The sequence below is a fragment of the Polyodon spathula genome, chromosome 9 (assembly GCF_017654505.1).
Source record: "Polyodon spathula isolate WHYD16114869_AA chromosome 9, ASM1765450v1, whole genome shotgun sequence".
In the NCBI taxonomy this organism is placed as follows: Eukaryota; Metazoa; Chordata; class Actinopteri; order Acipenseriformes; family Polyodontidae; genus Polyodon; species Polyodon spathula.
In genome coordinates this window covers 41,596,856-41,624,341 of record NC_054542.1, presented here as the reverse complement: position 1 = coordinate 41,624,341, position 27,486 = coordinate 41,596,856, and the positions used below count along the sequence as shown (strand labels likewise).

The window sequence follows — 27,486 nt, the reverse complement described above, 5'->3', positions numbered from 1 at the left end:
AAAGCAAAAGAAAAAAAAGGGGGGTGAATCTCAAACTCTGACCACATCACTTTCCTCCAGGTATAAGTCGTTCCAATGTGTCTGCATCCTGGTCCAAGAGGGGACTAACTATATGCAAAGCAAAAACAGGTTAATCTACAAGGGCAACTAATGTTGAAACATGAGAGATGTCAATTAAAGTATTATTAAAACAACAACAATTTTCTTTCTTTTTTTTTTTAAATATCCATGCGCTGTTTATTAATAAAAACTAAACAGTGCCAAGTTAAAACAGATCAGACAATGAAGTCTCTATTCAATGGATTACAGAAATGTTCATGTGTTCTGATAAAAAACAAAGACTTGAATCTTAGAACAAGTAGTAACCGACAGTACTTGCGCATATCATTCTTGCTGCAAAGTCATCACTATTTATTATATTTATATATAAAAAAGGGTAACTACCTGTCCTGGAACTGCTATAAAAATTCATTTTAAAATATTTAAAAATGACTGACAAATCTGAGTTACAAAACTGTTAACACTATTTAATTTCAAATTTATATTAGATTACAGAAAAAGGTACTTATGTTTCAGTACATTTGAGCTGAGTTTTAAGGAGCTTTGCAGGCATGTAAACACAACAATAAAATAAAGTTTCCAATGTCTGCCTGTAAGAAATCAGGCACCTTCTATAAATCTAATAATCATTCCAAACTTTCAGCAAATTTTCAAATATAGCTGCCTAGACAATGGCAGTAAACAAAACAAAAATAACAAACGACACGAAACCCTGCCGTTTTTGAAGCATTGTACAAAAACAAGAGAAAAAAAAAATTCACACACATCATTGGAGTTGCCCCTTTCAATAAAACAAAAAGGACGGGCACCCCCTTACGAACTTCTTTCTAACAAAATCAACAACGATAAAGTAGCGCCTTTATTTCATTAAAAAATATACTCAAGTTAAGGTTTTACCTTTCAGATACTTTGGACACCACCATCCCAGTCAGTCAAGAGAGGTTGTTAACCTGCAATCAGTTCATACTTCCAAAAAGATCTCCTTTATTTTATAACGAGACTATAACACATGTTCCTTGACAATTAAAAAAAAAAAAAATCAATCCCTTTATAGGTCTACACTGGAAGGAAGAAAAAATAAAAGGAGAAAGCCAAGGATTTTACAATTACACGCTTATAAACCCTCCCCACACACATTCACACATACAACAAACCCCAAGTACAATGTCCTTCTCTACCTTTGTATTAGTAGCATACTCTTGGCCCAACTTGTCTAGCCTGCAAACAAACAGGAAACAATCTAAAAAAAGACAAAGGATTCAGACCAAAAGGTTACTCCTGAAGCTGGCTGATCTGAAGTTACAAAAGATCAGGTAGGGTTAGTCTTCATCATCATTCTCATCATAGTCGTCCTCGTCTTCATCATCATCCCCCATGTAGGACACAGGGGTCTCCACTCTGGAGCCACTGTAATGTGAGCCATTAGAACTGGAGGCCACTGTTCCTTCTGCACCATTGTCACTGTAACCAGATGGGAAGATGTAGAATTAACAACCAACACAATTGGAACCATCAGAAATAAAGAGACCACCACACCCTACATCAACCGTACGAACTGGGAAACAGACGTGTGATACAGGTACTGAACAGGTTCATCCTTATATGTGAACAATACCACTGTAAGAGGGATGCGATAGTGTAGCCAGAAGTTGATGTTGGAGCGGACAGCCAGTAAGACAAGATTAAACAAAGTCTTTATTAGCCCCACTGCCAAAGTGCAGCAGTAGAACACTTTATAAGAACAAAAAATGGACAATTATGATACTGACATTAACACTAACAAAACAATAAAACAGAGAAATGGTACTTGTAATAACTTCTCCAGGAATACATAAGCTAGTATGTGCAACTGATACAAGTACAGATTCACGCAAAACACACAAGCAACTCCTTCTACACTCAGATTGTGATACTCTCAATAGTTTGTGCGAAAACATGTGCTGGTACATTTCATCAGGCTTGGAAAAAGCTGTTCTATAAATACGTGCCTGACACAGGCGCATATTGACTGGCAACTAATGCAACACTTCCCATTGCCAAAGGCATGCTTCCATTTGGTAGAATTAAACGCTTAATTCATATCTCCACATTAACCCAAAGAGAGGTAATGGTTACGGACTAGAATTCACTTTCAAATGTTTCACAGTTAGCGAATTCTCAGGCCTGAAGGTCAAGCATTTATCCGCTTTAACTGCAATATGGATTCCTTACAATGCCTCCCTGAATCTGCATTCTTATCAAAAGCTTGGCTAAAACCTTCGGAAATCCAGTCAAATCTGGCTACAGTATTAGCCGATTTAGATGACTCACAGTTCATTCACTACTTGCACATTAATCTAGCGACATGGATGAGGGAAATTTCCAAAATAGTTTTTCACCATTTGGGAAAAAAAAAAAAAAAAAAAAAAAAGGGACATTACCAGGGAACGGTCAAAAACTGCAAGGCCTTTTTAAAAGTCAGTACACTAACTGCAAATCAAACTTTAAAATTATCGTTGCTTCTAGAAAACACATTGAAACTACTTAAACTTCCACCATGACCCACCTCCCAGTATGACAACGACCCCCATTGGAAGTCTCTCCTGGGACATAAACATTGTTGATTGATCCGTGAGCCATTTCTGTAAAAAAATAAAGTTATTAAAAGTTAAAAAATTAAAAGTTATTAAAAGTTAAAAGTTAAAATCGCAGGTCTCTGTCTTCTCCCTCTTGGCATACCGAAATTAATTTACTGTGGCACCATTTTAATACACTAGCGTGCATGCCAGGATTGAATGAGTGTAGTCATTTTGCATATAAAATTGTGGGAAGTTTTTTATTATTATATTTTTTTTTTTAAATTGATGATTCATTGGATATAAAGAGGGTTACTTGTATGTACTGTCAACGTTAGTTTCATAACAATTTTCAGTTTTGACAGAGCTCTTTTAAAAATTCAGGATCGATGCAAAACCACGAATCAAGTACGATCCTGTAACCAGTGCTGTTGCAAAGTGGATGCTACTGACTGCAGGCCCGTTCACGTTGTAGCTTTGTTTCATTTCTATAACCACATTTAATTTTAAACAATATTATTGACAATTACAGAGGATATAACCATTAGACAGTGAAGGTTTTGTTTTATTTAGGCAATTTCAAGTTAATAAAAAGAGAATCTAAAATTATTAAAACAGCAATGAAAAAAATAGCACCACTCCACTAAAATCAAATGGCAACAAGTTAAAATCGTCCCGTTTCTAAAGTATTCAGAAACCGGACCTGTTAGGTATGGTTCCAGTGCCTTGGGTATCAAGCTCCTGGCAATCTTCAGGTCCTCTGGTGAGCACTTCCCAGACTCTAAACCACAGGCCATTCCCATTCGCTTCAACACCTCAATGTCGTCGTGAATTTCAAAAGTGTTATCAAAGTTAAATAAATATTCAAACCTGATGAAGGAGAAAGAAGATTCATTATAAAAGCACCTACCGTACACACAAAACTTAGCAAAATAGTCCTAAATGCAGGCAGGATTTGTTTTACTTGTTTTTTATGGTAGTTGGAATACTATTTTACTTCTGCTGGCACAGACTTCTTGTAGCGTTAAAAAGGTCCTTATGTGCACTTCAGCCCACAGACACATGTACATATGGACAGTCAACAGATGGACCCCCTCCCCCTCCCCATGAAAGCTACAATGCCTACGGAGTTCTGGGCCTACTTGTCGTTTGAGATGCTGCAGTCAATGACTGTCTTCTTGCTGGTGTTCACTATTATAAAGGGTAAGTGGATCACAGAGTTGGAAGGCGGGGGTCGACTCGTCTGCTCCTCTTGTAGTCGGTTTCTCTGAACAAGATTTTTAAAGGCAATTTGCTGCAACAAGAAAACAAAAAAGGTTAAAAAAAAAAAAAAAAAAAGGATGGAAATACAGTATTCCGCTTGGGTATGGCACGGCCTCCAAGAGACCATTTGCAAGCAACAACGTTGCACTTATGCGACCTTTCCCAGGCTATACTGGAATAAGCAAGTGAATAGGGGAAACCCTTGAAACAGTTGAATTGTAGCATCAGAAGTAAACTGAATGAGGTCTATAGCTTTATGTACACTGTGGTGTTTACAGTCACTCCAGTTCATTAGAGGCTCCGCTCCACAGGTTATGGACTGCAGCTGTTGGCAGTGTGTTTATCAAGTAGTCTGTGACTCTTACTTGACTGCCAACAACACAGTAAACAATCCATCAGGCAGCTTGTTCAGCTCTTCAATCATGAATGTAAAGCTTCTTAATTTGATTACTTCAAAAATGACTTATTTTTAATAAACCAAGTTAAAATATGCAAGTAGGAAGGATTTCCTACAAGACTTGTTGAAATCTTGGAAAAAAGTTGTGGATTTTCATGACAATGGAAATTATTGAAAAGCCATTACTATTTTAGGCAATTTGCCAGGCAAAAGTTTACAAATTTCAGCCAGTGCTTTTAGGTTGGGGTGTTTTTATCCAAGAGGATAACGTAAAGGGGTCACTTCCCAGGCCAGGCACTTGTCTCCAGGTTTCATTAGCTTCATAACATCTGTTATTTAGGTTCAGACGAAAGACAGGATTGGCTTGACAGCAGGAACAGAGGTGGCCTGTTTGTTTTCAGACTTCTAGTTTGCTAAGGCCACATTCTAATAGGGCATATCAAATTATGTTGAATTAAAAACTGAGTCTCGGGCAATGTGTGTAACTATGCCAATCTGTAGCAAATACCTCAGAATGTGGGACAATAAGCGCTCCACCTGCCTTTTAGCAGAGTAATGCCAACTTTTTTTTTTTTTTTTTTTTTTTAAATAAAAAAGGTACGCAGAAAGATTAGCCCATTGTTTCTATTTTGATAGAAATATTCAATTTTTTTCAGTTTGATACATTTTCCCCGTTTCATATTTGCTATTAAGCAGTTCTATTTTCAGTGAGGTGTATATTATATCTGTGTTCTTATTTAAAAATAGTAGTTGAGAATTATTTCATTTATAGAGCGGTTTGTTATAAATTGATAGTCAATACTTTCTAAAATGGCATTTGCATTGTTAATTTAAATCTGTATAGTTGGTTATTTTAAATACTAAATACATGTTGTTGAATAAAGCAATGAAGTATTCGATAATATACAGGGGTTGCTTGTTTTCTTTACCTCCAGTATATTTTAGTAGTTGTTTTAACGATTGTTTCAACATTGATCACCTAGTACTGGAAATGTCATCCTTGCCCGGCCAATCTTGTTATTTAGATCTTTATGACAACATTGACAGACAAAATTGGACAATGCTGTCAATGACCGGCCAATGCTTTTGGGCTCTGACAACAGTCCCCGGTCATTGATGTCTTTGGCCGACTTCGGACATTTGGCCGCAACAAATATACAAACACACATATCAAAGCAGCTGTTACAAGAGTCCTAGTACAAGATAAGAAGCATGTTGATTGTTATTTTTACCTGTAGAATGAGCTCCTGTAGCTGGGATTGCTTTTGCTTTATTCGCTCAAGTTTTCTTTGCCTCTCCACCTGAGAAGACAATGACACCTTTACTAACAGCACGAACCTTTCCTAATGACAGCCAACTACTCTTGTGAGAACATTACCACCACTATTTAGAATGCTACATAACTAGCAAAGTAACGTACATACTTACACGGAGTATCTGAATGTCAGGTTTGGTCACCTACATCGTCTGTTTTACTCATACCTCTAAATTCTGACATTCCTGAGCTGAGTTGGTCGGGAGCCCTATCCATTTGATTTCCTTCTTCTCCTTAGAGATAATGTTCATTGCCATAAGCACATTTAAGGCATCATAGACTCGACGTCTGATGTTTTTCTGATCATAAACATGCTGCAAGAGAAAGAAAAACTGGTTAGATTCCTATACAGCACCAGTCAACTTCATCTTAAAGCAGCAACTTCGTATGGAATATCAGAGTTATCTTTTTTCAATATAATATTTCAGTTCATATTCACCATCGTGAATAACGTTTTTAAACAGTGCTGCCTTTATTTTTAAATCACACATGGGTCAACTGGGCAATACATTTCTCAACATTTACCCAGGATGTTCACCAAGAGAAAAAATAAATAAACCTAAAAGATTGCAGTGTATCCAGATCACTCCCATCTGCTACACCGCAAAATGTAAAATAAAATCTTTCTCCTTGCAAACACTCCCAAGTGAAAGCTTATTTACGATAGTAAATTCGGTAGTTTATTTACCTAGTCTGATGGGTGAATAAATCAAACACCAAAACTATCAGGAATACATTGAAAACAAAAGTGCTGGGATAAGGGCAACAGCAAGTACAGCACGGCAATGTGTTTCTTGTAAACACTGCAGGGGTTCTGTGACACTTCAGATAAAGTGATGTTCATCCATCCCAGGTTGCATTGTAAGCTCTTTAACAATACCCATAGGATGAAACTTAAAGTTCCACACTTCAACCTTTAATGTGCACTACTTCAACAAGCTATAGACCAGCAGTACCTGTAGCGAAGGGCTAAACTTACAGGTTTCTTCATAAGATGAAGTACTTACTGAATCATTGGGTGAAATGTGGTTATCTGGGGTACTGAACTCTGCCACCAGTTCATCGGCGACCTCGTTGTAAGAGGTCGTTCCTTTCCTTTGAACCTTCTCGCACACCTTCATGGAGAAATGCCTCAGCCCTTTGCCATTCTTCTCCCCTTTCTTATTCCGCTTACTAAAACAGGACAACATCTGGAATTATGAGCCTTCATTTTCAACTTCAATTCAAACACTACCCACTCACACATGGGTATGATTCTAACTACATTATTCAAAAGTAAAAAATATAAATATCACAGTACCTTGATTTATTTACTTACATACTGCTATGGTCAAAAGTTTTGCATTACCCTATATATTAACTAATTTTGGTTCATAAAGTCAAATAAACCCTTGAAGATCAAGTGAAGAACAGTGTGCCATGGATGTTAAAGCAAGCCCAAGTTTTCCACAAAGCAGCAGGATAGTAAATGTGTTAATATAAGATTATTATAAAGCAAAATTAGTTACTCTTATGTTAACAAATTGCATTCTGCTTTGTAGTTTTCCCACAGACAAAAAACTGAATTGAAAATTGCAATATTTCAAAATCTAACAAAAAATACTGTACTACTATTATGTCTTTTGGTAGACATTTGCGATATAATTTTGGAGTTTCTTTGATTAAATTGTTAAACAAAATCAAAATATTTTTCATGCAGTTTAAAAAAAAAATAGATTCCTCAATCCTAAAATTCTAGGTGATGCAAACATTTTGGCCAAAGCTGTATGCATCTTATGCACCTTCTACCACGACACACCATTGCCTTTATAACCACTTCAGTTGGGCTGTTCAACCTTGTAGCTTTTGGAAAGAAAACAAAGGTTTCAGAAGTCTAATCTGAAGATAACAATGATTGATTTACAAAGTGGAATACTTGGGCTTGCTTTAACATCCATGGTATAATGTCCTTCACTTGATCTTCAAGGGCTCAGTGTATACTTGATTCACACAAGTTGCAACTAGGGGCCTGAGGGATGCAAGCAGCATTTAACAATAAATAGGATAACATGGGCTTGAGTCAGTGCTCCAAGTAGGCCAGTTATTTTAGGAACTTGCAGGCACCTATTTACTTACTATATGGTCACTTAAATAAAATGGTTGCCTTATTGCACTGCACTTAAATAACACACATTTGTTGTTCGAAGGTGCGATTCTCTCATGTTAAATCATCTACCTTGGATTTGTCTTAATGCGTTTATAAAATGTCTTGACGGTTATTTTATTAATTAAATTGTAAATAACAAAACTTAAATATCTATAACAAACTTTCCAGCACAAAGGTGGTTGCCTGTAGTCACCTAAATTAACACTCAGTGCCCCAAGGAGAACACAGGTTAACAACATAAGAAAGTTTACAAACGAGAGGAGGCCATTCGGCCCATCTTGCTCGTTTGGTTGTTAGTAGCTTATTGATCCCAAAATCTCATCAAGCAGCTTCTTGAAGGATCCCAGGGTGTCAGCTTCAACAACATTACTGGGGAGTTGATTCCAGACCCTCAATTCTCTGTGTAAAAAAGTGCATTCTATTTTGTGTTCTGAATGCCCCTTTGTCTAATCTCCATTTGTGACCCCTGGTCCTTGTTTCTTTTTTCAGGCTGAAAAAGTCCCTTGGGTCGACACTGTCAATACCTTTTAGAATTTTGAATGCTTGAATTAGGTCGCCACATAGTCTTCTTTGTTCAAGACTGAACAGATTCAATTCTTTTAGCCTGCCTGCATATGACATGCCTTTTATGCCTAGAATAATTCTGGTCGCTCTTCTTTGCACTCTTTCTAGAGCAGCAATATCTTTTTTATAGCGAGTTGACCAGAACTGAACACAATATTCAAGATGAGGTCTTACTAGTGCATTGTACAGTTTTAACATTACTTCCCTTGATTTAAATTCAACACTTTTCACAATGTATCCGAGCATCTTGTTAGCCTTTTTTATAGCTTCCCCACATTGTCTAGATGAAGACATTTCTGAGTCAACAAAAACTCCTAGGTCTTTTTCATAGATTCCTTCTCCAATTTCAGTATCTCCCATATGATATTTATAATGTACATTTTTATTTCCTGTATGCCGTACCTTACACTTTTCTCTATTAAATGTCATTTGCCATGTGTCTGCCAAGTTCTGAATCTTGTCTAGATCATTTTGAATGACCTTTGCTGCTGCAACAGTGTTTGCCACTCCTCCTATTTTTGTGTTGTCTGCAAATTTAACAAGTTTGCTTACTATACCAGAATCTAAATCATTCATGTAGATTAGGAATAGCAGAGGACCTAATACTGATCCCTCTGGTACACCACTGGTTACCACACTCCATTCTGAGGTTTATCCTCTAATCAGTACTTTCTGTTTTCTACATGTTAACCACTCCCTAATCCATGTACATGTGTTTCCTTGAATCCCAACTGCGTTCAGTTTGAGAATTCATCTTTTGTGCGGGACTTTGTCAAAAGCTTTCTGGAAATCTAAATAAACCATGTCATATGCTTTGCAATTATCCATTATCGATGTTGCATCCTCAAAAACATCAAGCAAGTTAGTTAGACACGATCTCCCTTTCCTAAAACCATGTTGACTGTCTCCCAGGACCCTGTTACCATATAGGTAATTTTCCATTTTGGATCTTATTATAGTTTCCATAAGTTTGCATATAATAGAAGTCAGGCTTACTGGTCTGTAGTTACCTGGTTCAGTTTTGTTTCCCTTTTTGTGGATCGGTATTACGTTTGCAATTTTCCAGTCTGTCGGTACCACCCCTGTGTCAAGAGACTGCTGCATGATCTTGGTTAGCGGTTTGTAAATTACTTCTTTCATTTCTTTGAGTACTACTGGGAGGATCTCATCCAGCCCAGGGGATTTGTTTATTTTAAGAGCTCCTAGTCCCTTTAACACTTCTGCCTCAGTTATGCTAAAGTTATTTAAAACTGGATAGGAACTGGATGACATGTGGGGCATGTTGTCAGTATCTTCCTTTGTAAAAACTTGTGAAAAGTAATCATTTAATATATTTGCTATTTTTTTTCTTCATCTACGATTTTGCCATTTGTATCTCTTAAACATTTAAACTCCTCTTTGAATGTTCTCTTGCTGTTGTAATATTGGAAAAACATTTTGGAATTGGTTTTAGCTCCCTTAGCAATGTTCATTTCTATTTCTCTCTTGGCCTTTCTAACTTCCTTTTTGACTTGCGTTTGCAGTTCTGTGTACTCTTTCTGCGTACTTTCTTTTTGGTCCTTTTTTAATGCTCTGTAAAGTGCCTTTTTTCGCTGAATATTTTTTTTAATTGATCTATTAAACCATTTTGGCAATTTAGTTTTACATTTAGATTTGTCTACTTTAGGGATGTAATTGTTTTGTGCCTCTAGTACTACATTTTTGAAGAACAACCATCCTTCTGTGGGTGTTTTCTCTATTTTACTCCAATCTACTTCTGTTAGTCTCCGTTTCAAACCTTCATAGTTTGCTTTTCTAAAATTGTAAACCTTAGCTTTAGTCATTACTTTTGGGGTTTTAAAAAACACTTCAAATGAGACCATGTTGTGGTCCGAGTTTGCCAGTGGTTCTCTGACCTCTATTTTAGTTATTCTATCTTCGTTATTTGAAAAGACTAAATCAAGGCATGCCTCCCCTCTAGTCGGATGTTGCCACGGCGACCAAAATAGTCACTGCCTGGAGCACTGGTTATACCAAGGAGCTGGATTTTAACTGGGAAATTAGCATGGTCCTTTTAAAAGATGTTCCTTAAAAGAACCAATGTGATTATTAATAAGACAATGGGTTATTTGAGAGTACTGCCCTATGAAACTAACACTTATGGTGATAACTTTAGGAAGTAAATAAACCTGTACAACATTCAGACTCTCAAAGGCCAATGGTTATCAAAGCATTTCAAGCCACAGTTACAGTAACTTTGGAGCTGAATATTTGTTTGTACCATATATTTAGATAATTTATAATGTGACTAGCAAAATACATTTTAAAAAAATTGCGTAATTTTAAATTATTTTATCCCAGGGCCGTTTCAAATAGGAAGTGACAATAATCCTCACGTCAAGGCACACGACTGATCACAAGCCTAACCCGGGACCACTTCACTTACCCTGTGGACCAGGGAGAAGAGTCTGCCACCTGGCTCTGTGTGATGAATTGTGTATTTGGTGTGTGAGGACTGCCAAGCAGGACTGCATTTGTCCCTGTGGATCTCTGCGGGGTGCTGATGACCTGTAAAACACCAAAGGTTAACTGTGAAACAGTTAATATTTGTGGCATAATATAATTTTAGCCTCAAACCTTACTCAAGATTCCTTTAAATGGCTAGAGATATGACAGTTCAGTATGAAAATCAGCAGGGCCTCAGGCAGGAATGACTAAATGCTTGCAGGCTAGATACACTTTTCTTCTGGTATGTGTAAATATTAAGAGGTCATGTGACAAGGGGTCTTTCCTCAAAGTTCTTAAGCCTCTAGTCATAGACTCACATGCCAGCAACACCATTTTTCTTTTCACATGCACAAGTAGTTCTATTTTATTAAATCTGTAATACAAGTTGCCTATATTTTCCCCGCCACTACAACCGGTCACCCCCGTTTACCTATTTAGCAGTAAACCGATTTCAAACCTGTTAAATATCGTTAGCATTACTCAACTTTAAAAAAGGAACGCCTTAAAAATGACTTTACATTTCCGAACCACAGCACTAAGCTCAGGTGTGTGTATTGTGCCGTTATTTCACTCCTGCACAATAAACTACATTAATTGGATGATGGTACTGCTTACCCTGACCCTATTATTTGCTGACAGGAGGATTTCTTTCATCAGCATTAAGCACCAGGTGACCTCAGCCAATGTCAATGGAAGGCATTAACGATCTTTATATAGAGATGTTAGAAGTCCTTGGATTAATCCAGAGACAGTCAGAGTGCAACTCTAAAAGTCTGGTATTCCTCCTCCAGCTTGCTAAATTACTAGTCAAAGAAAATGAAGAACCTCAAGGCTCTGTAAAATGACTACAGTCTGTGGCTGAGTGTCCCTCTTATCCACAAAACCTTTCAGTCTTCAACAGTAATACCGGTTACATTTATAACTTCTGAGTACGTATTCGATTATCAGGATGTGACAATGGTTTGCCACATTAGGTATCTGTTCGCCTACTGCTTAATATTCCATATTCTAGAATGCCACACCTCGTTGCATTTCCTAAAATAGAACATGCTGGGTATAAATCTACAGGCACCTTACAACTTCATGGGTCACAAAACACCCGCTTTCTGAGAACAGGTATCCTCACCATGTGTGGCGTAATGTTAACGTTGGAGGGTCCGAGTGTTTTTGGCAGGAGCTGTTTTCCCATAGTTAGAGTTGTTGGATGAACAGCCACTAATGATAACACACCTGGAGGAATAAAGAAAGAAACATTACAGTAAACAGCAGCTTTGCCCTGCGTCTATACAAGACAACTGCAACAATGTGTTCGTGGAAGGAAGGTCCTCCTTTTCAGCAAATTGTTTAAAATGCTTCCAACACACCACATCCTTGCCATAAAACCACAATTCAAATGTGAGCTCGAATTATCCACTTATCTAAATATTGGGTTAAGCCCAATAACCAGGTTTTGTCTTTCTGCATTTGCACCATCAAGACCATTTAGCTCCAGTTAAAAACATGCTGACCCTAGTAGCTTCTTCGACAGGCTTCAAAAGTGCAAGAGTGTGTTTCCAGCTTTATGGCTTATGTGTTTTGTGCCATTAATCCAAGCAGTTTCAAGTTTATACAGAGCTATGAACCAAGCACTTTAAAAGAGCGACAGATATTTTGTGGCTATTACCAAGACCAGAGGAACACTAGGAAAAATCTAATTAACCAACCAACCAGGGGAATCCCAACCTGTAATATATAATTGGAGTGGCTGCTGTACTGATGTGTGCTTACTTTTGAATGAACCTCAAGAACATTTTTAATTAGAATCTAGTGGCCAATTTGATTAAGGTCACAGTTCAAAAGACGGTTTGGTTAATATGTCCATCACTAATATGACCAGGCAGAATTTTATTAGCTATAAAAGAAAATGTTAGATCTGCTATAGTAGCTTTAATTAACTCTTTTACTTGGTGCCCAACTCACATCTATTGTACATGCTTCTATGCAAATAAACACTAAACAATTTAATTACTTGCTACCAATTTCATTTTGTGTATTTAATTTTTACATCGTGCAAAATTGAAACAGCTTCACAAAAGAACAAATCATTGATAAATAGCTATTTGCCCTCCGCTTATTTTTTAGGGGCTAAAAAAAAAAACAACACAAAATCACAATCATTTGAGCTGACGAGTCTTTACTAAAACATCATTAAGCCTGTTAATTGTGTAAGGAAGGGGTTGCAGAGGCTTTGCTATTTCATGCAATCAGTTTCAATGTATTCTTCGTTTCTGAGGCTGGGCCAGGGATTTCTAAGAAAACAGAAAATCAAAACAGCTGCCAATTAGACCTCCACCCCTCTTGATCACAATCTGTAGACAGTTCAGGAGGTCAGAAAACAACTCAAACTGTGCAAACATCCTGACTGCAAGAAACAATACTTGGGCAAGACCACCAACGACCAGTGGACTCGTTTCAGAAATCACACATCTGCCAATTTCCAAAAAGCTTAACCAGCCTGCTGCAAAGCACTTCAAACTCTCAAAACCATTGCCTTGCTGATATGAAGATTCCTACAATTGAAGGAGGGTACAATCCTAACAAGGGAAACTTCTGGATTCACAGACTTGACTATTTCCCCATGGACTGAACCTGGATGATTATGCATCCTTTCAGGATAGGAATTCCACCTCAGAACTGTCAGTGTTATTAGAACATTCATCTGTAAGGCTGTATATCAGTCTACCTTGCTATTTATTTCATGCTGTTAAAAGGCAGAAGCTGAAACGTTGCCAATTATTAAAATATTGAGTTTTCAGTTAATCAATTACTTTTCTTCTTAAGTATTTTTAGTTACTGATGAGTAGAGTATCCTGTTGGACTCTGATTCTCCTTGACTAGAGAGCTGTTTGCTGTTTTCAGAGTATATATGCTCAGAAGGTAAGACTACAAATCACTAGCAACACACTCATTAACTTGCCCTTTGTCGTAATGATAGGCTGTTAACCTTCACATGCTTCAAGGTGTCTTGCAGGATTGGGACCCCAGACTTCAAGCAGTCGCAAACAATAATATTGTGATCGAGTTCATCCCTTGCATGCTCAAATGGACTAACATCCAGAGGTTTTGCGGGTCAAGACCACTGAAGATGGCTGCAGGTTCCTGAAAACGCAACCTGTCAGTCAGGGCAGCCAGTCAGAATCGAGATGGACTTGCAACAAAATTGAGGGACAGAGAGCGTATGTCAAAAAAACTAACTAATTCTCCCATTGAACACAGACTGAAACAGCTCCTCAAACTATTCTGTTGCCACATCTGGCCTAGCAAGGACATAATAAAAGGATTGCTGATGACTTGGAAAACAAAACTCTTCCCCCTCTGGGAAGACAGCTGGTTGATATGAAACCTGGAATGCATTATTTATGGGGCTCCATAGACAGGTTTAAAGAAAGTGAATTTTAAACATGAATGCAGTGATACTTTAAATACCACTTCCAACAATGGGTCAAAAGGCAAAATAAAAATTGGCACAGGATGCAACATGCACGTATTCAATCAAGTGAGCAATGCTTTAAATGCTCACTAACAATGCAAGTACTCCCTGACAAGTTAACTGCTACAGTATCTTCCAATGAAGGCAGAAAGACCCCCAGATTTACAGGTCAGCAGGTTCCTCATGAGTGCTAAATAACTTAAAGTCTGGGACTTGAACAAATAGCTAAACCCTGATCTGGGTTAAGCAGAATTCTCATATGAAGAAGCAAGATATACTTTACCCTGGACTGAGTCAACACACAAAATATCATGGTTTCCATGGAAACACTGGCAAACCATTTGGAAAAACTTCCATAAAAACAACCATGTCTGTAGATATAATGCATCATTTTTCTGAAGGCTCTAAATTTAAATTAATACTACCTATATCCACTATGCAAACACCTTGCATAGTCCCTTCACCACAGACAAACAAAGATAGCTGCTTCCGCATCCAGCGCTCAAAGAATCACAGAAATGTTCCAAGCATTTTGAGATGTTACAGTAATGAAATAATGACTTGGATAGCATTATTGAGGAGTTCGGTGATAAAACAAGTGATCAGGAGATGACTTATCAGTATGCATTACTATGAAGAGATGATAAATAATAGCAAACAAGGGGTGGGGCAGGGCTGGAGATGTAGTACCAAGTGTCTTGTTGACATGCAGTGCCTTTTAAACCTGTTTTACTATGAATAAAATTACTTTTAAACAGCGCATGTGAAAATAAATTGAACCCAACGCGCCTGACAGGCGCTGAATAAATGGACTACAAAGGGTTAATGTCAAAGTTTCAAATTAACTTTGAGGAAGGCAAGTTACTTTAAGAAAAACAACTTTGTGCCAAAGTTTCACAATTAAATACTGCTTGGGACCGAAATGTAGCCATGTTGTAGGAGGGCAAATTTCCTGTACCACAAAACAATAAACCCATTTACCATCCTGTGCAAGTTTATATACAGGATTCATGTATGAACAAATGTGAAATGAATAAGACGGCACAGTGCAATGATCCGAGTTGTGTTTCCAGTTTTTTTTACCTAATAAACAGCACAGATGGCATTGTACCTTCTTGCTAGATTGATCATCTGTAGGGCTGAATACTAGAACAGTGCTGCATTACATTTTGGGGGTTATTTATAATTTTCAGCAATTTTTATACAGCTTGTAATTTTGCAATTAAAGCCATACCAAAGGGTATGTAGTTTGAGTGATGTTCTTCTCATGTGGTGTGAAGAATTTGTGAGATACAATCTTCGATGTTTGACTTGAATAGATATATTTGATTGGTTAATAAAACACACATCCACACATTACAGGAACTCACAATTCAGTTACAGTTTCAGTGTTCCAGCACTGGGCTCCCCCGAATTAGCACAAATAAATAGCCTCACTAAAGTACTGAATGGCAATCGTAGTCTATAGGCAGATAAGCCAATCTGTTCAACAAATAAATACATACATAAAGCCAGCAACTTACCTTTACCAGGACTAAGATTTTGGTCTAAAAAAAGCTTGAGCTCTCCATTTGCTTCAATTAAGCCTGCCTATAACAAAGAGAAGAAAAAAAAAAAAAAAAAAAAAAAAAGCAATTTGATAAACAACTTTTCTAGATTGCTCCTCCGCTTGCATTCAGAAAGTTAGTTTATCGTCATGTATTAGTACTGATCGGACTACAACAGGTCACACTTTTCCTATTCATCAACAGGTTTAAATAATGAAATACCAAAATAGTAAAATCATTCAAAATCATGGATTCACACGTGTCTGGCTGCCATAGGTGGAGCAAAGAACTGAAAATGTTATTCAAATATAATGCACGTCTTGCTTTGGCAGTCACAGCCACAGCCACGTGGCAGTCTAGACGTACTGCTTTCTCACTTCTACGACAAAAAGAAGGGATTGTCTCACTATGATTTACTGAGTTTGTAAACTCAGAATCTGGGCTTTATTACTGTCAGTAGTTCCAGGTGAATAAAATAAATAAACAGGTTTTTTTTTAACCAAACACAGTAGGGGCTGTACAATTCTACGAATATTATTAATCCCATTAGCACAAGCTTGTGTAACAATCTGCAGTTGGACAGGGAGGCATTTATATTATCATACACTAATAGCACCTACTGGCACAATTTCGCTTTACCGCTCTGCAGTGGATTGAAAACCGCGACACTGTCAAAATGTAAAGGATTATGCAGCACATGAATATCTCTGCAAACATATTCAGAACTTAGGAAATCTGCAATCATGTTTCATGTGAGACTAAGTTTGTCATTGATTAAATGGGCATCAGTTATAGTGTACATTAAATATACTGTTGATGTGGAAGTAAAGGATAGGAACTGGCACACTTTGTTTTCTTTAGCAACGGGAAACCTGAAATATGTCCACACTGGTGATCTAGAATGCACAGAGGGGCTCGTAGTTTCAGGTTCCTGAGTTTCACTTCACAGAGTTTTGAGGCACTCCCCGCCATTGCTCTCAAACTCTGGAAGCCGCTGTGCTACACGTTGCCTAATGGGATACACCCACTTACAATGTACGTACAACCATTGTATAATGGAACTAATCCTTTTATTTTGATTTGGTGATCAGTACATGTGGTGGATTACAAACGAAAACATCCTTTGGCATGTTTCTTGCTGTATAGAGATACAGAAGCCACGGATCGTGCATTGGATCATTTGTAAAAGACTGTGCTGCACTGATATTCAATTAGTATTACACCCCTAACTCTGAGACTGCTTTTCAAAACTGGATATCGAAAAAGACTTGACCACTGTCAAGAGCAAGTCATTAACAGAAATAGAAGATATTTCAGATGAACTTACTGAATAATTATAGTAAAACCCAATCAAGAACATGCTCAGACTCTACTTTGACTAACTCATCTATATTTATTTCAGGAAACCTGTAGCAAGTGTAGCGTTTAGGGGTTGTTAGGCACAGTTATAGTCAATAAGTTTATTGTACTGTGCACGGTTCTCCAATATGGCTTAATGTTTAAGCTACACTGGAAAAACTTAAGTTACTACAGCGGCTAGCTAAATGAAAGTCTTTGAGGTAACGTATTATAAGTTTTGTATTGTTAACTGGTTTCTGGAGTTTAAGACAAATGCGACCACAAAATTATATTTTTTTACTGGACGATAGCGACAACCAAAGTTGACAGAGAGAATCATAGAATGCAGCTTCCAAATGAGAACTTGTCAATCATCAAGACCACTAACTGGACCCAATAAAATATTTATATTTAAAAATACGGGGTAGACGATCATTTGTGCTTTCAGGCTAGAAAGGTTCTGTATTGTTGCAACTCTTCCATTCATCCAGTTCCTTGACACTGTACCTCTAAAGTAGGGGTGTTAATCACTTACAGTTTAAACGTTAGTAAAGTGTCAAACGTTTTTAATTTTGCTTAACCGTTTAAACTATCAAATGTGCTGGTCAAATATTAAAAACAAGAGGGTGTCTGCAAATAACGGCTACTCCGAGGTAGTCATGTGGCATCATTGTCACTGGATAGTCCCCTCCCAATGCCCTTCACGTTTTTGCTCACGTGACTAGCAATAGCATCTTCAGGAGCTTGAAATGAGCATATTTCGATAAAAAAAGGTGACCAAAAAGTAAAATGTAGACTGTGCTCTGCAGAGCTAAGTTACAGCGGCAGCACTGGAACAATGTTAAAGCACACGAAAATAAAGTATACTGTACATACAACGTCTGCTTGTACTGCTGCACTGGATCTAGTGCGGCGGAGGAGGGGCCGAGACAAACAATGCAAGTGTATGCTAGTAGTGCAGGAAATGCAATAAAACGGGCTGAAAAAACACGATTGATCGAGATGATCGCAACTGACACGCAACCGATTTCAGTAACAGAATGCCGGATTCAACAAGTCAATGTTGCTGAGCCAGACTACAGAATGCCGTGTTCAGATTATATATATTTTGCACCCTACTGAGGGAGATGGAGGTTCAGTTTGTAACTGCTCTTCTAGGACCGAGACTCGAGATGTTTAATAAGTTTTTAAAACAGAGATGATTGCTCACAGTTTTTAATTCTGCAAATGCAAAAGTCATACCTCACACATTGAGCTTTTAAAAAATTCTGGCCCAAAACAGGTTAATAAAAACAATGCAGCAGTGAAACATTGTCGGAACTGGACCGACAGAAATCATAGAATCCAGCTGTACAGAGAGTAGTGGCTGGTTTGTATCACCGATGTGACCATTGTATTAGGTCAGAGGTCAATGTCAAGGGCATCAGTATTTGGGATGCTGCCATTTTATATCCTAATATGAAGTCACTACCTCAAACTGTTTCCGATGACCAGGGGTCAAACTTAGAGACCCGTAGCCACCAAAACTGCACCACCAGTAGTCCGGTAGGTCACCTTAAATTTTCCTTGTTAACAAAATTGAAAAACAGCCCTGATTATAATCTCTATTAACTGAATTGCTACCAAGGCAGTTTCCTGACTGAATTGCCCTGGATCATCAATGGCTGTTTCAAAAGCTGCGATTGCCCACAAAATTGATTTCTGATGGATTTTTTAAGAAATGCGGCTAAAATAGTGTGTCCTGAGAAGCAGCAAGCTTTCTCCGTCATAAATATCAACAAATCTAAACTCCTTTTTCAACTAACAGACACACATCTTAACTTGATACTGCAGATATCCTCAGCCCAGTCATTTCCTCCAGATGTTGATGCGCTGGTTCAAGCAGAGGTCCCAAGTATCAGGAAGCAGCAGCAGTCACTGATATTCTTTATCTTTTGGTGAGTGTTAAATAAAAAATGGATCTGTATCCATTTATATTTTGCAATTGTAATGCAATTTCCACAATATTCTGTGGGCCGGATCTAGCCCACGGGCCGTATGTCTGACACCCCTGGTCTAGCTATACCCAAATGGGAGTAAGAAATGCTTATATTTAATTGGATTTCAAAAAGCAGGGCAGACTAGATACAGCGCGCAGGGATTGTCAGGGCTGCAGCTATCTCGTATAAAGGTTTCTTGGTGGAAAACTGAGCAATGTTTTACCCTAGGCTGCAAGTCATAGAATTTCAAACACCTGAATTTCCCCACGGTGCATTCTTATTGGTTTAGACTGCATTTGGAGTTTGTCTGGGGTTGGGTTTAACACTAGAACCGCTGGATTTTCGAACTACCTAGAACCTCCACATGGGTCATTTTGACCCATACATTTTTAAACTACTTTAAAAAACATAGTATCTGATACAACTCCAAAGCTTTATTCATGAACATCATATCTAACATTTGCATCGCAGAAACACTATTTAAATAGAAAATTAAACATAAAAGGCTTTATTTTCAAAACGAGTGCATATACAGCACAACCACAAACAGCGAAAATAAAATGCATTTCAAAAGAAACAGGTATGTACATATACCTGTTTACACCTGTAAATGGGTATATGTACATACAAAACTGCAAAACCAAAATCATTGTTTCTAATATTACACAAAGAAAATAATGCTATTACCAGTTTGACGGCTGTATTGTACTCTATGGAGCGTATGCATCTGCCTGCTAGCTCTGTGCCTGCATCCAGGAGCTGTACTGTAAACATATGCATTTCCATTGAACACTATTGTGTAAACTGGTACATACAAAATCTGTAAAACCTAAACATTTGATTCTAAATATAATATTAAAAAAGTGTATAACATACATTTCATATTAGACACATAAGCTGTTATCCTACTTGTCATTTCGGTTTGCGGTATGCATCTGAGTGCAGCTTGCCGTATTCCAATCAAAATGACTACTTTCAAGATTAAATATTTCCTTCTGATATATTCCCAGTTGCACTTCCTTAACAAAACAAATGATTGCTGTCTCCCAGGTACATCAAGAAATAAAGCATCTTGGCTTTCATTGAGTTGGCATCTTGGTGCAAATCCACAATCATAGCCATCTCTGGCTTGTAGTCAGTTTACAAAGAAAGGTTTGAAAAAAAAAAGTGTGCTATGAGGAGGGGGCGTGTCTTGTTTGCTGTATTTACAAAAATAGAATATTTTATGTTATATTTAAAAAAAAAACACATATTGTAATGCATGGGTCAAACTGACCCAAGTGCCAGTTCTAGGTACAACTGTTTAACTATCATTTTTGCGATTCTGGCTATCAAACACAGTCATGATATTTAATTAATATATTTAGGAAAAATCAAAAACGGACACACACACAATCTACAACAGAAGAGTAATTAACATTTTAAATCCAAAGTCAGTCAAACTGACCCGCATGGCGGTTCTAGTGTTAACCCTGTCCCGTCTTCCAGAATGCAGTGCAATTAGGAAGGTTAGACAAGGAAAACTTTCATAAAGTACATAATATTAGTTTTGCGTTTTATACCTGAATCTCTGCTGCGTGGTCTAAATTGAATTGTCTCTCTTTAGACACAGGGTGTGTCCCTAGTTAAGAGCTGCAAGCTTTTGTATTATACGAGCACCGTTAAATTCTAGTAAACAAACATCGAAGCTGGCTCAGATTTTGTATATTCAAGTCATCTGTAAACCTGGTGTCATGCTTTAATATAGATTGCAATTTGTCTTACCAACACGTACCCTTTTGCTTAAATAACATTTTCTAATTAACTAAGTGATAGGATCTATAGAATCAATGTCTCTGTCCTGCACATGGTTATTGGCCAAAATAATGCATATAGGCTTTTACCAAAGAAGACTGACACAACCCTAAAATGTTGCATTTCACCACCTTGCCAGAATTTGCACAAAAATGGCAGGTGAAAAACCAACTCTGATGTGTGGGATTAATATATAGTATATAAAAAAAAAAAAACACAGAGGATCAACACAGCTGCTCTTGACCCCCCTATTAAAGTTTTTGAAACACTACTGCACCAGCAATAAGAGTCCAATCATTTTCCAATAAGACGTCTGTATCACTTGAACTATCATACAGATTTTTTTGAAAAACTATTCAGAACTGGATTACAATCCCAAAGAGCCCAAATAGTGTTGTGCCTCTCTATAATTATTATATTTGTCAATGGTTGAAGACTTAAAAGCTAATGCATAAAACAGTAATTTACACAAATACCTTCCCTTCATTTTAATCACAATACAGCCTATGCACTGGGAATTACTCAGACTGGTTCAGCTAAATAATTGTTACACCTCAAAATTAAAACTTATTTATTATGAAATCCAAGACTTTAAAGTCTGCATATTTATTAATTCCTCTCAATTATATTCTACAATAGAGTGTTATCATACAATAGCACCCTTCAGGGCAGCAACACATCAATAGTGGATAACTGGATTATGTGTAGTAACAAATAAGTAGGTCAGTCCAATAAATCTAGCCAATTAACTACATTAGGAAGAGATTACCAAAACAGGGCACAAGATCAATAGGTTAGTCAATAAATAAATGTGCTGCTAAACACTTAAGGAATCTACCTTAAATGGAACTTTTAAGAACCACCCTGTCACCTTATCATCTAGCATTAGAACCAGGACAACACTCTGCTGCTTGAAGATAAAATAAGCATATCACACAACACAGCCCTTTTTTATAGCATGACTCTTACACATATCTTTTTGACTACATGGTTTGTAAACATGTTAAATGGATGTGACAGAGATGTGGCTTGAGGTTTCAGCAATGACACAGACTCTCAACTTTTAAAATTACACCATCTGTAATAAAACTTTACTCGCACTATTAGTTGTGTGCCAATTATGAGGAGAATAATTACATGCATTGTGTCTACAAAGAAACCGAAACCACATGAAAATACAGCAGCCATATCGATCACACATTTAGTATGAAAAAAAACAGACCTGTCAGTAGATCCAAGCTCAGCTTTGGACTCATCACGGAGGGGAAGAATAGATGCTATGCCTATTGGCATACGACGTTATGTGATATTACAATACTAAAATATAGCAGGCGCTAGAACAATGCAATATGGCTGGATGAAGAGCAGCACTGCTGCCATGTAGTAGATATGAACCCACACCATGAGAGAGCTTTTGCAATGTCTTTCTCAATACGACAACTTGAGAAACTTCCACTACTACTCTACTGCGGTCAATGAAACGAGTGCACTAAACACACGCAACAAAATGCAATTCAGAAGGAGTAGATAAATATCAATTGGACATGTGCGAGAATTGAGCATTTACCAAACGCTGAATTACATATCACCACTGTTTGCACTTGTTTTTAAAACGGACTGTCAGCTTGGGATCAGAAAGACAGTTTGACAACATTATACCTTTTGTTTTAGTGGAAGGAACCTGCTAACCCAGGGGAAGCTTGGTTTACGAAACTGCTTTCTTTCACAGCACATGCTTGAGAGCTTATTGCATTCTTAGGAGGTCTAAGTTCACAATTGTGTGGAAGGTACTAGTAATATTTCTAGTTTTTAGCAATATTAGGAACTTACAGCAATCGGAACATACGACAAACTGAAGTCCTTTAAAATTGGATGGCCAGTCATTCCAACAAATCTTTCTCTCAAAATTACTTAATTGTTCTGGATTACAATGCCTATAGAAAGTCTACACCCCCTTGAACTTTTTTCACATTTTGTTGAGTCAGTGCCTCCGTTTCATGAATTTAAATGAGGATTTCCCCCTCCACCCCACTTACCTAGACACCATATTCCACACTTAAGGGGGGGAAAAAAGTTTGAGAAAAATTATATATTAAAAATACAAAACTGAAAGATCATAATGGGATAAGTCTCCACCCCCCGAGTTAATACTTGGTGGAGGCTCCTTTGGCAGCAATTACAGCTGTGAATCTGGGGATAGGTCTCAACCAACTTTGCACATCTAGACTTGACAATATTTGGCCATTCTTCTTTACAAAACTGTTCAAGCTCTGTCAAGTTCCTTGGGGAGAGTTGATGGTCAGCAGTCTTCAACTAATGCCACAAACTTTCAATTGGACTTAGCTCTGTGCTCTGACTGGGCCACTCAAGAACATTTACCTTTCTGTTCCTTAGCCAATCCAGTGTAGCTTTGGCTGTGTGCTTTGGGTCGTTGTCATGCTGAAAGGTGAACTTCCGTCCCAGTTTCAGCTTTCGGCAGCAGATTTTCCTCAAGGACTTCTCTGTACTTTGCTCCATTCATTTTCCCTTCTATCCTGACAAGTGCCCCAGTCCCTGCCAATGAGAAACATCCCCATAAAATGCTGCTGCTGCCACTGCCACCACCACCATGCTTCACAGTAGGGATGGTGTTCTTTGGGTGATGCGCTGTGTTGGGTTTGTGCCAAACATAACGCTTTGCATTTAGGCCAAAAAGTTCCATTTTAGTTTCGTCAGATGACAATTTTGTTGCCACATGACTAAAAGACTCTCTTGGGGTTTTTTTTTTTTTTTTTTTGCATACTTCAAAACGGGATTCAAGGTGGGCTTTCTTGAATAATGGCTTCCATCTTCCCACCCTACCCGGTGGCAAGGAACAGGCCAGATTTGTGGAGTGATGGGATATTGTTGTCACATGCACACTTTGACCAGTCTTGGTCATAAAAGCCTGTAGGTCTTGCAAAGTTGCCATTGGCCTCTTGGTAGCCTCTCTGATCAGTCTCCTTGTTCAGTCATCCAGTTTGGAGGGAAAGCCTGATCTAGGCTGGGGCTTGGTAGTGCCATACACTTTCCACTTCTTAATAATCGTCTTGACTGTGCTCCAAGGGATATTCAAGGCTCTTCACTTTTTTTTTTTTTTTTTTTTTTTTTAATACCCATTCTCTAAATCTGTGCCTTTCAACAACTTTGTCACAAAGTTCTTCTGAAAGCGCCTTGGGGCTCATGGTTGAGTCTTTGCTTTGAAATGCACTACCCAGCAGAGGGAGCCTACAGGAACTAATGAATTTATCCTGAAATTATGTGAATCCCTACAATTTAACACAGATGGAACTTGGTGTGTGATTTTGAAGGCGACTGGTTACACCTGAGCTAATTTAGGATTGCTATTACAAGGGACACTAAACCAAGCTTTTTCACTTTTTATTTTTAATTAATTTTCTACAAATTTCTAGAATATTTTTTTCACTTGGAAGCTGTGGGGTAGAATGTGTAGATAAATGAAAAAAAAAAAAACAATTGTAATGCATTTTAATTCCAGACTAAGGCAACAAAAGGTGAACATTTTGAAAGGGGGAGTAGACTTTCTATAGGCACTGTATGTCTTTTAAAAAAGACATACGCACTTTAAAGGGATGCACAATATTTGCACACGACTAACTATGCTGTTACATGAATGGGGCAAATGTGTATCGGGAATAGAATCACCAACAGAGTGGCTCATAAACATTAAGTAAAACGTATGTAAGCGGTAGGATGAAGTGGGAATCACAGTTTCTAAACTACAGTGGGATGAAATACACAAATGGATACAAAACGGTTACTTTGTATTGGACGGCATGAATAATCAATGAAGGGGTTAGAGAGAATAAAACAAGACAGCTGTGTACCAAATGTCAAGACATCATCTCAAAGTATGCAGTCTATATCATTGACTTCTTTGGTATGGCTAGAAAAGATGTCAAATTACAATTCTACCAAAAGGATTTGAGTCAACAACCTATTCACCAACACATACCACTCATCTGACTGCTGTTACTCACATCTTTTGCCATGTTACCAAATCCTGATTGAAAAAATGTAAATGGTGTCTTATGGAGGAGGAACAATGGTGCAGGGTGTTCTGGAAAGTGTGCCCTGTAATAAAAGAGGAGAAAGAAACAACCGTGAAATGTCAGATCCCAAGTTACATAGCGTACATAGTTACACTGTATATCACCTGGAAGAACTATCTATTAAATGACGTTCACAAGCCCCAAAGCTCACCAAAGCTCAGCAGTGACCCCTCACAGCAGACTTGGCCTCTTCCACAATGCAATTGTGTACATGTCTATCAAAACTGCAAGGTGACCATGGTATAAAACTTGCAAGCAAAGCAGAAAGGTTATCTTCCAAAGCAAATTACTCGAGACCCCCCTCCCCCTCCCCCTCCCCAACTTAAGGCCTACCTTTGCAATCTAAACAAAACCCGCTAACCAACTTAACATTTTCTTCAGCTAAAATAAAAGGATACAATCAAAACACTCCCTTTTTGCACAGCGATAGTTTGTTCTTTGGACTGGTTTTTGAAACAGTAAAACAAAACTGCTGTTTCTTTACTTTGTAGAAATGCAATTTGACCCCATTCATTGGCATGCTAGCTGGGCATGCTAGCTGTGTGCGTGTGTGTGTATGTGTGTTTGTTTGTTGGCTTGCTTGTGTGTGTGACAGTGACAGTTTGAATTGTATTTGCAGAGGCTAGTACTAGGCCTCAGGATTTACCGTAAACGAGTTTAAAATAATATTTAAACACACAGCTAATGCAATAAAGCGTCTTATTGTAGCATACTTATGGTTAAATTGTAAATCGTGTAACGTGAAAGACGTTATATATTTGCATAAAATTGCACAAATAACTTGTTCACGATGCAAGGCCCATCGGACTGTCGCCAGCTTTCCCCGTACATCACCACAACCACCGTCACTCCTCTGCTTTTGAAAATAAAAAATAAAAATACTTCTTGGCATTGTTTTTAGAACCGCAACACCGATTGACAAATGACAACTTTGTTTTCCTGTTTGCAGCAACTTACAAAAGAACCGGGCCTACATTTAATAACTTAAAACAGGCACACACGAGCACTCTGCAAGCTGCTTGGCAACTATATCAATATATAAAACTGGCTATTACATTTAAACAATTATAACATGATTCAATGCATAAATAAATGGTAATATATTAAATAAATACCGGAGAGATCACTGGAACGACAGCATGTATACAACTTAAACTTTAAACAAGGAATAAGACAAACTTGCATACAAGTGGACTTTTTACGTCAAAAAGTTATTCGAAAGCTTTTTAAAAAGAAAAAAAAAGACGAACACAATTAATTTACGTATATTACAATAAACTTACAACTGCAGCCCGTCATTCAGCTGCTCTTCAGCTCCTGTTTTCTGTTTGTTGGCAGCGAGGAGGAAGAGGAGGTCTAAATCCGTACACAAAACAGGAAACCAAAAACTAAACAGAAAACAAAATATAATATTTCTAAAGAGACCACTGTATAAAACAGTCAAATTAGTTTAAAGGGTGACGAAAAGGGACATTGCGTTCGCAGAAACATTTTACTTAAAAGCCAAAAGACTATTGGGAAATCAACTGAACAAAATGGATGCTTTCCCTTGCCATTTCGCTGTATTTTTTTCTGACATTTATCACCAGTATTAGTTCGAATACCTAGCACGTGCAATTTGCTCTAAATTTATAAATAATAAAAAGTCACGTTTCCTGTAGTAAATCTTATGTGCTTTTTCTGTGGCACCCATCATTACCCGATAGCCACCCCTGCCCCGTGACCTTTGTGTTCAGGTGTTTACAGTGTATGTATGGTAATTTTGACAAATATTTTCTTCATGTGAAGTTTAACACAGTAAGGCCTGGCCTCTCTCAACACTATTTTGTAAGAATTGTTTTCAAAAGCGTTATTGAACCTGAGTGTACATCATTATTGATAATACTAACTTCCAAATCTGTACTACTAGTAGTCAGCCATTTTACCGTAAAAAACAAAACACAAATAAAGACAAGACTATTTGACCTCTTACATAGTCGTCATCTGTAACTGTAAAAATCTGGACTAAACAAACTCATTTTAAAAACCCACAGCCTTTCAAAAGTCGACATCCAATGAATTACATTTTGAACCCAAATATCTTATTATGTTCGTGGTGCTTAAAACTACTAAAGCATGCATGAAAGCTTGATAAATAATACTTATAAATAATACCCTCCAGCCCAGTGATCTAAAGCTTAGTGTGCATCAAGTCGCATTTATCTGTGTCAAATTCAAAGCAGTCGTCTTCACCCACTAGCAGTAGTAAAACTGAAACCGTCTTCGTTTTTGTGCACAGCTGAAAACTTACTTGATCAAATCACACGCTGCATATCCTTATAATGTGTTGAAATGTACTGAGATTGGATTATCACAAAAACGTACGTGTATTCAACCGGACAGTGTTGCAACAGATGCGGTTGAAACGTCTTCCCTGTGCAGGCTCTTTTTGCCGCCAGCCTTCCTCTCCAGCAGCAGCACTGTGCGATTCTCTCTATCCGA

General features: G+C 37.7%; 1 protein-coding gene across 9 annotated transcripts; it reads right to left on the bottom strand.

Annotated features, from left to right (window-relative positions):
- Positions 1 to 1,024: 1,024 nt before the first annotated feature.
- LOC121320882 (transcription factor Dp-1-like) lies at positions 1,025 to 27,486 on the bottom strand. Of its 9 annotated transcripts, none has more exons than XM_041259634.1 (13): positions 27,370 to 27,486; positions 26,289 to 26,393; positions 24,934 to 25,027; positions 15,780 to 15,846; positions 11,914 to 12,017; positions 10,726 to 10,847; positions 6,598 to 6,763; positions 5,758 to 5,904; positions 5,508 to 5,576; positions 3,758 to 3,909; positions 3,319 to 3,485; positions 2,606 to 2,681; positions 1,025 to 1,521 (listed from the first exon to the last, which is right to left on the bottom strand). In XM_041259634.1, the coding sequence occupies exons 3-13, from the start codon at positions 24,943 to 24,945 to the stop codon at positions 1,380 to 1,382; spliced, it is 1,224 nt and encodes a 407-aa protein (XP_041115568.1). In that variant the 5' UTR covers positions 24,946 to 25,027; positions 26,289 to 26,393; positions 27,370 to 27,486; the 3' UTR covers positions 1,025 to 1,379. The 9 variants fall into 9 exon arrangements, with proteins under 9 accessions (XP_041115568.1, XP_041115569.1, XP_041115574.1 ...); XM_041259635.1 differs by having other exon boundaries at positions 27,296 to 27,383; XM_041259640.1 differs by lacking the exon at positions 15,780 to 15,846.